Source organism: Camelus bactrianus, chromosome 13, assembly GCF_048773025.1.
Source record: "Camelus bactrianus isolate YW-2024 breed Bactrian camel chromosome 13, ASM4877302v1, whole genome shotgun sequence".
Lineage (NCBI taxonomy): Eukaryota > Metazoa > Chordata > Mammalia > Artiodactyla > Camelidae > Camelus > Camelus bactrianus.
The window spans coordinates 61,626,794-61,640,985 of record NC_133551.1 but is presented as its reverse complement, the minus strand read 5'-3'; the positions used below and the strand labels follow the sequence as shown (position 1 = coordinate 61,640,985).

At 40.9% G+C, this 14,192-nt stretch overlaps 1 protein-coding gene across 22 annotated transcripts in view; it reads right to left on the bottom strand.

The window, feature by feature from the left end:
- Window positions 1–2,172: 2,172 nt before the first annotated feature.
- Window positions 2,173–14,192, bottom strand: part of PAFAH2 (platelet activating factor acetylhydrolase 2) — a 60,960-nt gene continuing 48,940 nt past the window's right edge. For 8 of the 22 annotated variants that reach the window (XM_074377113.1, XM_074377116.1, XM_074377114.1 and 5 more), the window contains one exon: window positions 2,173–9,740. In XM_074377113.1, the coding sequence (XP_074233214.1) occupies window positions 9,574–9,740 (167 nt within the window). In that variant the 3' untranslated portion in view covers window positions 2,173–9,573. Of the gene's footprint in view, window positions 9,741–10,740; window positions 13,641–14,192 lie in introns of those variants that run through there. The other 14 variants (XM_074377127.1, XM_074377117.1, XM_074377131.1 and 11 more) reach the window with 7 other exon arrangements.

Sequence of the window (14,192 nt, the reverse complement as noted above, 5' to 3'; positions counted from 1 at the left end):
AGGACATCTCTTTATGGATGCCCCATAAGACCTTCAAATTCTATATGACCCACATTGAACTAACATATAACACCAACCACATCTGGCTTCCCCATTCTACCAGAGGCTTTGCTAGACTCTTGCCCTCCATGTCTAAAACTTCCATCAGACTCAACTCTTCTCTCTTTCTCACCCAAGTTTCCACTTACAGAAACTTAGCATTTTCTAGCAGAATGGAACCTTTAAAATGATAGCAGTTATAAGAACAAAGCTGGAGGACTCACACTTCCTGATTTCAAAACTTGCTACAAAGTTACAGGAATCAAAACAGTGTGGTACTGGTATAAAGACAGATAAATAGATCAATGAAATAGAATAGAGAGCCCAGAAATAAAGCCTTGCATGCATGGTCAAACGATTTTTGACAGACGTGCTAAGACCTATTCAATGGGGGAAAGGACAGTCTTTTCAACAAATAGTTTTGGGAAAACTGGATAGCCACATGCCAAGAAATGAAGTTGGACTCTTACATCACACCATATACAAAAATTAACTCAAAATGGATCAAAGATCTAGATATAAGACCTAAAACTATAAAACTCTTAGAAGAAAATGTAGGGCAAAAGCTTCAGGACATTGGATTTGGCAATGATTTCTTAGATGTGACACCAGACAACAAAAGAAAAACTAGACAAATTAGACATCATGAAAACAATTTTGTGTATCAAAAGACAGTATCAACAGAGTATAAAAGGGCGACCCACAGAATGTAAGAAAATATTTGCAAATTATATATCTGATAAGGGATTAATGCCCTAAAACTCAACAAAAAACAAAACAACCCTATTCAAAACGGGCCATGGGATAGACATTGGGGGCATTACACAAAATGAAATGTCAGACAGAGAAAGACAAATTCTGCGTGATCTCACTTATATGTAGACTCTAAAACAAAACAAAATAAAACAACAAAACAAGCTCACAGATACAGGGAAAAGATTGGTGGTTGCCAGAGTGGAGGGTCAGGGTGGAAATGGGTGAAGGGGGTCAAAAGGTATAAACTTCCAGTTATAAAATAAATAAGTCATGGGGATGTGATGTACAGCGTGGTGCCTATAGTCAATAATACTGCATTGCATATTTGAAAGTTGCCAAGAAAATAGATCTTAAAAAGTCCTCATCACAAGGAAAAAGGTTTATGTATAGTAATAGATGTTAATGAGATGTTACTGTGGTATTCATCTTGCTATATACAAATATCAAATTATTATGTTGTATACCTAAAACTAACATAATATTATATATCAATTGTACCTCAATAAAATGTTTTTTAAAAAAAGAAAAAAAGAAAGAAAATGGGCAAAGTACTTGAAAAAACATTCCTCCAAAAAAGATATACAAATGGCAAATAAGCACTTAAAAAGATACTCAGCATCACTCATCATTAGATAAATGCAAATCAGAACCACAATGAGATATCACCTTATTAATACCACCCATTAGGATGGCTACTATCAAAAAAACAGAAAATAGTAAGTATTGACGAGAATGTGGAGAAATTGGAACCACTGTGCACTGCTGGTGAGAATGTAAGATGATACAACCACTATGGAAAACAGTATGGAGGTTCACCAAATTATTAAAAATAGAATTGCCATATGATCCAGCAGGTACATTTCTGGGTATAAATCCCAAATAACTGAAAACAGGGTCTTGAAGAGATATTTATACATCCACGTTCATAGCAGCATTACTCACAATAGCCAAAACATGGAAGCATGGCTGAGTAGTATTGCATTCTTTTTTAATGAGATGGGAAAGTCTTGTGATATTAAGCTAATGAAGCAAGCAAACAAACAAAGGCTACCTAACTGTGTGTGGAATATGAGCTCAACTACAAGGAACAAAATATAATGAAGGAACTGCACCAACATATTTGTTCTAGAGGGCAAAATAATAATTAAGTTACCTTTCTTCTTTGCACTATTCTAGATTTTCCAAACTTCTTGAAGTGAGCATATATTCCTTTTATTACTGATAAAACAATTATATTCTTAAAATGGAAAAAAAAAATGTATGCACTGGAATACTACTCAGCCATAAAAAAGAATAAAAATAGTGCCATTTGCAGCAACATGGATGGACTTGGAAATCATCATTCAAAGTGAAGTAAGCCAGAAAGAGAAAGAAAAATACCATATGAATGAGTTTATTTACAAAACAGAAACACTCAAAGACATAGAAAACAAAGTTACAGTCACCATGGGGAAGGGATAAATTGGGAGTTCAAGACTTGCAGACATGACTACTATATATAAAATAAACAACAAGTTTCTTTATTATCCAGTCTGCCACTCTGTGTCTTTTGACTGGAGCATTTAGTCCATTAACATTTACAGTAATTAATGATAGATGTGTGTTTATTGCCATTTTGAACTTATCTTTGCAGTTGAATTGGTATATCCTCTTTGTTCCTTTCTTCTTCCTTTTGTGGTTTGGTAATTTTCCTTTGTATTATCATGGATTTTGTTTAATTTTTGTGACTCCTTTGTAAATTTTTGGCTTGTGGTTACCCTTTTTTGTAAATCTATCAACCCATTACTATAACTGTTTTTATTAAACTGATAGTAACATGATCTCAAACCCATCCTACTGTTAAATTTAAAAAAGAAAGAAAAAAATATTCTATATTTCCCTGCCTCCCTCTCCCACTCTCAGTGATTTGTATGTCTTCTTTTATAATTTCATGTTTACTTTATTTGTAATTCATGAGTTATCACCTTTCCAGTTGTGTGTTTCTCATTTCTGTAGCATCCTGCTGCTTTTCTATTTAGAATAGCCCTTTCAATATTTCTTTTAGCATGGGTGTAGTGTTGCTAAACTCCTGCAGCTTTTTTTTGTCTGTGAAACTCTTTATTTCTCTTTCTATCCTCAAGGATAGCCTTGCTGGATAAAGGATCCTAGGCTGCATCTTTTTTTCATTCAGGGCTTTGAATATATCTTGCCACTCCCTTCTGGCCTGTAGTGTTTGTGTAGAGAAATCAGCTGAGAGCCTTATGGGGGTTCCCTTGTAGCTTACACTTTGCTTTTCTTTTGCTGCCTTTAGAATCCTTTCTTTGTCCTTGACTCTGGCCATCTTGACTATGATATGTCTTGGTGTGGGTCTATTTGGGTTCTTCCTGTTTGGGACCCTCTGAGCTTCCTGTACTTGGATATCTGATTCCTTCTTTAAGTTTGGGAAGTTCTCAGTCATGATTTCTTCAAAAACCTTTTCAATCCCCTTTGATCTTTCTTCTCCTTCTGGGACCCCTATTATGCGAAGATTGGGACGCTTTATATTATCCCATAGGTCCCTTATGCTATTTTCATTATTTTTTATTTGCTTCTCTTGTAGTTCTTCTGAATGGGTGCTTTCTATATTGCCCTGTCTTCTAGATCACTAATTCGTTCCTCTGCATTATCTAGTCGGCTTTGCACAGCTATTAGATCATTCCTCATCTCTGTCAATGAGTTTACCCATTCTACTTGGCTCTTCTTTATAGCTTCAATTTCATTTTTGACATATTTTATATCTCTAAACACTATCTCTTTTAAATTCCTTCAGCAATTCGATCACTCCTTTTTTGAAATCTTGATCTAGTAGGCTATCGATGTCTATTTCATTGATCTTTCTTTCAGGGGATTTCTCTTGTTCTTTTAATTGGGAAAGGTTTTTCTGCTTCTTCATCTTGCTCATACCTCTTTGGCACTGTGGTTTATGGAGTATCAGTTGTTTATTTTGGTCCTTAAGGATTTTATCTATCTGATGCCTATTTAGGAATAGAACTTAGGAAAAAAAGAAAAAAAAAATAAGAGAGAGAGAGAAAGAATTTTAAAAGAAGGGAGAAAGAGGGTTTGAAAACAGTGTATAATGAATAATAGAAGAGTGAGTTGAAGCAGAGTATTAATCGGGTTGAGACGTCCTTTTGAAACCTTTACAAAAAAGGGGGGGGGGATGAATAGATGTATTTGAAACCTGTGTCTAATCAATAGCAGGACATCAAAACCCAAGAGAAATAGAAATGAATTAAGAAGTCAAGATTAAGACAACAAGTTTCTACTATATAGCACAGGTAACTGTATTCAATATCTTTTAGTAACCTATAATGAAAAAAATATGAAAAGGAATATATGAATGTATATGTACTACTGAAACATTATGCTGTACACCAGAAATTGACACAACATTGTAAACTGACTATACTTCAATTAAAAAATAAAATAAAATAAAAATAAATAAAAATAGAAGAGTTTTGTCCTCCTCACTGATCTTAGGTCCTCCTACATCTCTAAGACTTCTATCTCCACTTCCCCATCACCCCTCCCTTGTGTCAGTCCCAGCTCCCTAAAAAGTCACACACTTATATGTTTTGCTGACACCAACCCTCAGCCTTGAGTTCTTGGCTTTTGTCTCTCTTGAAATTCTCTCCACTTTCATGGTCTTGATCAATCTCTCTGATCCCCACACATTGCCCTGATATCATAGCTATCCATACATGTGTTTGTCCCCCTTGCTTACAGAGTGAGCACCTGCAGGGCAGGATTCTGTATGATTTTGTCTTAGTATCCCTGCAGTGCCAAGAAGAGACACTTGGCCAGTGTCCAATCATTTGGTTGATGTCTTTTTGGCCATTAAACAACAGTTACGGCTGAGAGTCAGCATAACATAATATACGTACAGTATATTCTGGAGTCAGTACTATCCCAGAGATATTTAAAAAAACAACATATAATATACATGACTTGTTTTTAAGTTTGAGGTTATTTTAGATTTCCAAAGAGTTGCAAAGGTAGTATACAGGGTTCCCAGAGACCCTTCAGCCAGCCTCCTCTCACATCTTATATACTCATGGTATTTTTATTTAAACTAAAACAGTAACACGGATACAACACTATTAACTAAATGGCCACTTAAATTGGATTCCCCATTTTTCCACTGGGGTCCTTTCTGTGTTCCAGGATCCTATTAAGGACACTGCCTTGCAGGTAGCATCGTATCTCCTTAGCCAGTGACATTTCTTTTGGTGGGGAGGCTGGGGTGGGGGTTGTTTTCTATTGTTTCTTCCAACCAACCTTTTCCAAAGAATCAAAATGTGAGCAAGAAAGATAGTGATGGCAGTGGAGTGGTAAGTAGCAGCACTCGCCCTCTGCTGCAGGGACTTCGAACAGGGAAACGGACTGTTCTTCCCACAGGAGCTAGAAGATGATTTTCATCTTAGAGCTAGTTTTTTTCTTGAATGGGCACATGTGGGCCTAAAAACAGCAGGGAGTTACTCATTACTCTTAATTTATTAAATTTCTGGGCCATTCCATAGCCCATTTTCCCATGGCCTGGCATAAAACACATTTCCAGTTACTCATAAAACTTCCAAGCAGTTGGCATTCATCAGCAATCTTAGCAATTCAGTGAGAACAGAGGTTACAGCTGTCACAGGAAGTTGAAACCAAGGCTGCTGAAATCACACTCATTCCGAGGCAGGGTGAAAGTATACACCAAGTAGAATTCAAGCCCGGAAGGTGGGGGTGGCTGGAGTGTCAGGTGGAGAAGGGTGGGACACTGTGCAAGAGAAAATACACAAGGGGAAGAAAAGCAGATGTGTCTCTGGAACTCAGAGTTGATTTACAGACCTCCTGGGCTTACTGCTAAGCCCTTACATCAATTAGTAAGTACCAGCACGGCGGGGCTTTCATAGACCCTCCATCCCCAGCCCTCCCACATTACTGGATCACCACAGATCACCTCCTACATGGTCTTCAGTCCTCCCCCTTCCTCAAATCCATTCCCAACATAGACACCTACCAACCCAAATCACTGGAGAGCGCAGGCCTCACCCAAGCCGGACAAGTGGGGTGTATCACTTTCCGGGGGTTGCCTTAACAAAGTGCCACAAACTGGGGGCCTTAAACAACAGAAATTTATCATCTCATGGTTCTACAGGCCAGAAGTCCAAAATTAAGGCTACAGCAGGTTCCTTCTGAGGGCTGTGAGGGAGAATCTGCCATGCTTGCTTGTAGCTTCTGGCAGCCTCAGCTGTTCCTTGGCTTGTAGATGGCATTCTCCTCGCATCCTCACAGCTTCTCCCTCTGTGTGCACCTGTCTCTGTGTCCACATTTCCCCTTTATGTAAGGACACCAGCCATACTGGATTAAGGGCTACCCTGATGACCTCCTCTTAACTTGATCATCTGCACAGACCAACTTACAAACAGGGTCATGTTCCTCTCATTGTCCTGTATATTGCATCCTTCTTATCACAAGTAGGCAAATTATTGCTTATTTATTTTCTACCCCCCATCCACACCGACTTGAATGTAAGACCCATGAGAATAGGGGCTGTGTCCATTTTCTTCATTTCTATAGAACAGTGCCTGACACACAGTAGGCTCCAGTACATATTTGGTTCTTGAACAAACTGAGCACATTAGGGGTTCAGAGCATCGTGGTTAAAAGTGTGGGCTCTGGAGCCACAGTCTCTGAGTTCAAATCCTGGTGCTGCCTCTTACCTTGAGCAAGTAGGGCCCCAGAGTTTCAGAGTCTTTTTTGCTAAGTTCCAGTCTATTTTTGATGGTTGTTTAGCATTTAGTTGTGGTTTTGTTATAGTCGCGAGGAGAGGCGAGCTCGTGGTCATACCACTCTGCCATCTTGACCGGAACTCTCCAGAGTCTTTAGAATCAATGCTAGGAAAGAGCCCAGAGAATAATTTCCTGCTTTTGATCCTGATTGTCCATTTAACAGTTGGTCACTGAGGAACTCTGAGGTGACAGGCTCTGGGCAAGGCCCTGGGAGTACAGGAATGAAGAAGGCGAGTCCCTGATCCCAAGACCTCACAGTAAACGGACATCAGCTCAGAGCACTGAGGGAGCACAGGGAGCAGAGGCTAACCTAGGCAAGGGAGGGACAGCAGGGAAGGCCTCCTAGAGGAAGGGACAGCTGAGCTGGTGAGACCTAAAGGAAGTCTGCAGGCTGAGAGGAAGGGAAGAGGGTTCCAGGAAGAGGAAACAGCACAACTAAATGCCCAAAAGAGAGAGTGAGGCTATCATGTTTGTGAACTGCAAGTGGCCTGCCCTGGTGGGAGCCCTCAGGCTTTAACTGGTAAGACTGGACTCAAGATTGGGGAGTGGGCTGGGCCTGGAGCACCAAAACACTTGGAAACCCTTCAGGGTGGGGCTAGGACTTTAAGGATGATGAGCTAGAATCACAGGATTGCAGACTCCTGAGCTGAGGGATTTGATTGGTCACACAGTTACTTTTGAACCCTTCCCTGCTTTTCATTTTTTTCAGGTAGACAGTCACCATTTATTTGTCTGAGGTAGTTTGCAAGCACAATCTGTTCAAAAACAAAGGATTCTCTACAGGTGTGCTACAGTTAAAACCCAATCTGAACTTTGCAGGTGGATTTTAAAAGGCGATCATTTAGTGTATAAACTGCTTACCATATTCTATTGAAGCTAAGATAAACTTTAAAAATTAACGTCTTTAGAATGGGGTCTTTTAATCAGTTGATATCAGAGTTTAACTTGTACCAGTTTTCCTTTCTTGATATTACATAAAATAAGGGTGCATTCTACAATTGACAACATCTTCGATTTGTTGATGTATGGTACTAGATTGATGGAATGGCTGATAGTAGGATTTTGTTAAATAGCTATGTCTTCTACTCCATTTTTTACAAGATTTTCTTTTTTATTCAGTTAAAATACACAGAACATAAAATTTACTATTTTAACTATTTTTAAGTGTACAGTTTAGTGGTGTTAAATCATGTACATTGTTGTGTAGCCATCACCACCATCCATTCCCATAACTCTTGTAAATCTGAAACTCTATACCTATTAAACAATAACTCCTTCTTCCTCTCTTCCCCCACATCCCTGGCAGCCACCATTCTACTTTGTCTCTATGATTTTGACTAAGTACCTCACATAAGCAGAATCATGCAGTGTCTTTTTATGACTGGATGATTTCACTCAAAGTTCATCCATATTGTAGCATATGTCAGAGTTTCCTTCCTTTTTAAGTCTGAGTAATATTCCATTACAAGGTTCTGTTTACCCATTCATCCACCGTTGGACATTTGGGTTGCTTTCACCTTTTGGTTATCGTGAATAATGATGCTATGAACACTAGTGTACAAAGATCCCTGCATTTTAAAGAATTAAAGCAAACCCCAAAGATTACAAAGAAGAAAATAAAATTACTCACATTTCCTATCACCTGGAATTAAACATTGTTTACATTTTGACATTTGTTCCCAATGTTTTCTCTATAAATACATAGTTTAAAATTCCTTAATATAGGAATGCACTGCCATTTTTAAAAGAAAAAAAAATAGAATATTACAAAGAAAGCTGAAGAAGTTACTGTTCACTTCAACTCACTATTCCAACTCCCTGTCCCCTCCCCAGAGAAAGTCACTCTTATGAGTTACAAGTGTACTTTTCAGTCCTTTCATTTGAAAAAAGTTTCTACATATGTTTGAAGATACTATAGAAAATCCACAGTTGTTTTATGTTGCAGAAGTCGTATTATGTTGTATGCATTACTCTACAACTCTGTTTTTACTTAATAGATTTTGAGCTCTATCCATGCCTCTGCATATATAGATCTAATTTATTCCTTCTAACTGCAATATAGTGTCTCATAATTACATATTCTATTTTATTTTTATTATCCGTATTCGCGGCCATTGAGCTGTTTTCAGTGGTTTGTCATTAGATACGGTCCTGCGGTGGACAGCCGTCTTGAATACATGTGCAAGTATTTCTCCAGGGTAGAAACCAACAAAGAGAATTGTCAGGGTACAGGGTAAGAATATTTGCAGTTTTGCTAGATAAAGACAAATCGAGAGAATCCATTTCCCCACAATCTCACCAATCCTTGACACGGTCTGATTTATATTCCTTCCCTGCAGTTTTATAAATGAGAAGACTGAGGCCTGGGGCTGTCCTGCTTTTTAGGTTAATTTCAGGGCCAGGACTAGATCCCACGTCAATTGGTGCCCGAGGCAAAATTTCTGCACCGCGCCATATTGCCCCTGTCAGTTCTCTCTGGAAAATCCAGGAAAAGCCCCAGTATAAGCGGGGTGGGCGGGGAGGGAATGGATAAAATTCTCCAACATGGTGATTATACTGTGAGTAGAAATGATTGCAAATCCTCCCAGAAAATGGCTTCGCTCCGCAGATCTGCTCTCCCGCCCTAGGCAGATTCTACCTGCAGCTTTCAAAGCTGCACACGAGGATGGTGATTGGCTCTTCCTCTGCCGAGACAGGGTGGGAACAGAAATGGCGTCTCCAGCAGCTGATTTTTCAGTGCAGCGGCTCTGTTCTGGGAGGAGGGGGCCGCTGAGCCTCACTGGACTCGTGGAGCCCACAGTGGCCGCCCTGAATCCGGGCAGAGCCTCGTCAAGCTGGACCGCAGCATCCCGCTCCGGCCCTGGCGACACCTCCCTGCCGCTTGCCTCACCTCGGAGACGTGGGTCTGCCTCTGGCCGGGCCCCGCAGCCGGCGCCCGCGCGGCTGCAAGGGGGTGAGAGTTGCAGAGAAGAACGCGGAGATTTCACAAGGGCCTCCCCAGCCGCGCCCACCGCGGCAGCTCGGGAACGTTCGACACCCGGCGGCCCGGGCAGCAACCGCCTGCCCTTGGCTTTGAGTGAGAAAAGGAAGGCTGGCCAGCACTTCTCTCTCCCCAGTCTCGGATCAGGGTGTCAGCTCCGCCGCAGGCACCTGCAGGGAGGGCGAAGACTAAACTGTGCTTGGGCTCCCTCCAAGATGCATCAGGTGAAAAGCTGGGTGACGACGTCCCGGACCCCAGCCCCTCTTAACGGCCAGTCCTGGTGTAGGGTGTTTCTCCCCAGGAGCTGGTGGCCAGATTTCCTTTTTCCTCTTCAAGGCAGGAAAAACCAGTGGGATAATTTGAGGGAAAGAACAAAGCTGGCACCACCCAGGCTACTTAAAGAGCCTAGAAGGCTCCCTTCCTTTCACAGTTGGGATTTCTTGGGGGGCTGGCATTTTTTCCCTCAACAGAATTTTCTTCTTATCTACCACTTTTTGAACCCTTGCTTTGTGCCAAACACTGCACCAAGTGTATTATCTCGTTTCCTCCTCATGACAGCATTACAGGTTCAGAGAGGATAAGTAATTTCCTGAGGTCACACATAATACAGTGGCAAAACTGCAATTAGGAATTTGTCCCAGATCCTGTGTTATACATTTTTTATTACAAAAAAAGTTTTATAAATTAACTATTTGCTCACTTTTGCTAATCTTAAGCGAACTCTTGAAAAAATGAGAACACTGCAAAAATCACCATACTATTTTTACTCAGTGGGGAGAGTGAACAGGATACTGTGTATTGCTGGTGAGAGTGTAAACAGGTAACACTTTTCTGGAAAGCAGTTTGGCCATTTGAATTGAGCTTTAAAACCTGCCCATACCCTTTAATGAGGAAATGGTCACCATCTATGGAAACAGCAATAGCTATCAATATGTAAAATGCATATTCCCTGGCACCCAGCAATTCCACTTAAAGGAATCTATTCTACAGATGGATATACTAGCACATGGACACAATAGTATATATGTAAGGACATTCATTACTGCACTGCTTGGACAGTAACAGATGGGAAACAACCTACAAATGTATCAATAGAATTGATTCGTTTAACCAAGGCACAGCCATTGAAGGAAATTCTACACAATGTTTCTAGAAAATGAGGCAGTTCTATATTTTATATATGGTACAATTATCAAGAAATATTAAGTAAAAAGATAAAAAAGTATGTACCTGATTGCTACTATTTCTATATGAAAAAGGAATATATATGTATATATGTATGTGTGTGTGTGTGTGTGTGTATATATATATATATATATATATACACACACACATATTTCCCTCCCCAAGGAAGATACACAAAAAAACAAGTAATAGTGTTGCCTTTAAGGAGGAAAACCACTGAGGGACCAGGTAGGAGAAAGACATTTTTTTCATTGTGTAGTCTTTAGTACCTTTGGAATTTTATACCATGTATATATATTAGCAATTCAAAATTCAACTAAAAAAATGGATTTGCTAAAAAAAATCCTCTAGATTCAGTAATCTTCCTTTGGGGAATCTAGCTTAAGGAAATTACCGAATTTCAGACAAAGATTGATGTAAAAAGATATTCACTGAGGTGTTATCATCGTGAAAAAAATGTAGGCAACATAAAAATCCAACAACAGAAAAAATTATGATATGTACATACAATAATATCATGAAATCATAAAAAGAATTTTTACAAAAATATTTTAGTGATATAGGAAAATGCTTATAACCTTAAGTTTAAAAAAAGCCAGACAGAAAATTATCTATGCAGTATGCTCTGATCACTGTAACAACAGCAGGCATAGATAATAACTACCAAAAAGCAGTCACGGTTGTTGGGTGAAGGGACTGTGAGTGATTTTGTTCCCCTTTATATAGCTTTTTATACTTTCCACTTTTTTGCAAGGGGCATCCATGTCTTAGGTAATCTTTAAAAAACAAAACTTAAGAATAAATCCCCATGGTATTTAGAAAAATTAAAGATATACAGATACATTGAGCCAAAAATTCTGCTTCTAGAAATAAACTGCATAAATAGATGCACAAGTTTGCAAAGTGTTATAATTACTAACAAAAGATTATTGTAAACAACTCAAGTGTCTATGGGAGGAGACCACTTAAATAAGTACAGAACATCTATAATGTAGAATATGAAGCAGCAGTTACGGAGAGTGAGGTAGGTAAACCAACAGGAGAAAATCTGCAGAGTAAATTATTGTGACGAGGAAAGCAAGTGCAGAACAACATGGATGTTGTGGTTGCATTTACGCTAAAGAAAGAAAAGCTGAAATTCTATTTGTGTTTAGACATAAATGCATAGCAGACATTACATTGTTAACAACAGCTGTCAAAAAAAAAACAATAGCTGTGTCTGGTGAAGGGGGAATATACTGAAAAAGACTTGCTTTTGACTACATTTATCTGTGGTTTTTGCGTCTTTTATAAAAATGTGTTCTCATATCATTTGTGTGATTAAAATAATAATTATATAGAGGTAAAGTATAAGCATAGAGAAAGATCTGAAAGGATACACAACAGAATTATCAGTAGTTTTCAGCAGGGATGAGAGATTGGGACTTGAGGTGATGGGTCAGTTTCTCAATTTATTTTATATACTTTGGCATTGCCTTTTTTCCTTTAATGACGCCCACACATGAACTACCTCCATAATTAAAACAGCAATATCAAAAGCGTGGCTGGTGGGCAGTAGCCTCTGCATTTCCCCAGCTCTCTACTGTCCCTCCACACTGGGGCTCTGTTCTCAGGTGCTGACCTTGCTCACATGCACCACCCAGGAGCGCAAATCCCCAGAGGACACCAGCCTCATTTCTCCTCTTCCCAGAGAGGAGGAACCCGAGACGCAGAGACACAACCTCCTGGCAGCTCTGCTGGGAAAGTGGACTCGGGCGACCTGGATCCCAGGCCCCCTCTCTCCCACCTTCAGTTTCCAGAGATAACCCATAGGAGGGGAGAGCCAGGACTGTTCCTACTGGGCTAGGGAGGACAGAGCTTGAAGCCACAAATTAATGATATCAGTGCAATGTCAAACGAGGGAACAATAAACCCCATCATTTGCCGAGTTCCCGCTGGGCTCAGCTTCAAGCTCCTTTCCCAGACAATGGCCGGTCACATCCCCTGCCAGGTTTTCCAGAGAGACAGCGACAGAGCACCGGGCCAAATTGGCCTCCGGTGGCCAGCACTCTGGGATTCACCTCTAATGACTTATCCCCTCCAAGGAGGGAGCTTGGGAACCCTCCCAGGGCCCTGGAGCTCAGCGCTGGAAGATCTATTTGCTCCAAAAGCTAAGCGGGACGCAACTGTGGTGGCAGCGGGAGGCTACTGGCCTGGAAGCAGAAAACCCGGACTTCAGGAGCCAATGCTGCCATGTCTTCTTTTGTGACCCTGGCAACTCACCAGATCCTGTGAGTCTGGACATTGTGGGGGCAGACAGGAGCCGCTGTATCTGGGGGAGAAAGGGCGGTGTCCAGCTCCTCCCCCACCATGGCTGTCTCAGAATCCTAGATGTCGGTGAAGCTGCTGTTCCCTCTTCCCGAGCAGCTGCTGCCTGTCTGTCTCCATGACAACCAGGCCAACAGACTAATTTGCCAGGGTCCAGGCTCTGGAGCTTACCTTTGAGCTGGGTTTTAGCTTGTCTTTCTGGAAAGCCAGTCCATTGCCACTCCCAGGAGCCTCTGACAGCATCCTCTAACCATTGCATGGTAGGCACACTAGGCCAGCCAGAAAAAAAACACCACTTATCCTTTATAAACCTCATCCACTTGGAGAGAGGAAAGACAGCCTTATGCCCAATGAACTTGGAATCACTGGTGATTTGTGTTTCAAAGGCCCCATCCCTCTCCCCAGTTGCTCTGGGCTGCTAGTAGAGATTTGCAAGAACAGATGGCTTAGGGAACAGGTCACTTGCACCTGAGGTCCCCAGTCTTACCCCTTTCCATTCCCTCAGGCTCCTTACTGCTCTCTGCTGGCCTATGGCTGGGTCCAAGAGTCCAGCTGTGGCCTGTCTGGTTCTAACGAGACTGAAACATAAAAAAATCTTGATGGTCATCTTTCTCAGAAGGTCACAGAGGGTCAGTCAGGTACTCAGAGCTTTACAGAGCTCACCCTTGGACACAGTAAAATTTGCCTAACTGTACTGGCTTCCCCCAGGGCCATTTTTAATTGGACAGCTATATTTTTCTATTTGTGCTCTGACACCCCAGCTATAAGCTTCCTAGAGACAAGGATTATATGACCGCCCCTTCCCAGGTTACTGCCTTGTACACAGCAGGTGGGTTCACGAATACCTCAGTAGCACAGAATTACCTTATGTACCGATCAAAAAATTTGACTGGAGTCAAGAGATCTGGTTCTAGGCCTAGCCCTGCAGCTAACTTGCTGTGCAGCTTTGAGCAAGTCCATTGCCTTTTCTGGGCCTCACTCTCCACATTTGTGAAGTAAGTTGGACTGTGATCTCTAAAGTCTCTGTCTCAGGGAGAAATCCACAAAGCCCTCACAGGGGACATTGGTTCAAGATTCAGATAAATTAAAGAAAGAAAAAAAGTCATGAAATGGCAACTATGGACTTTAAG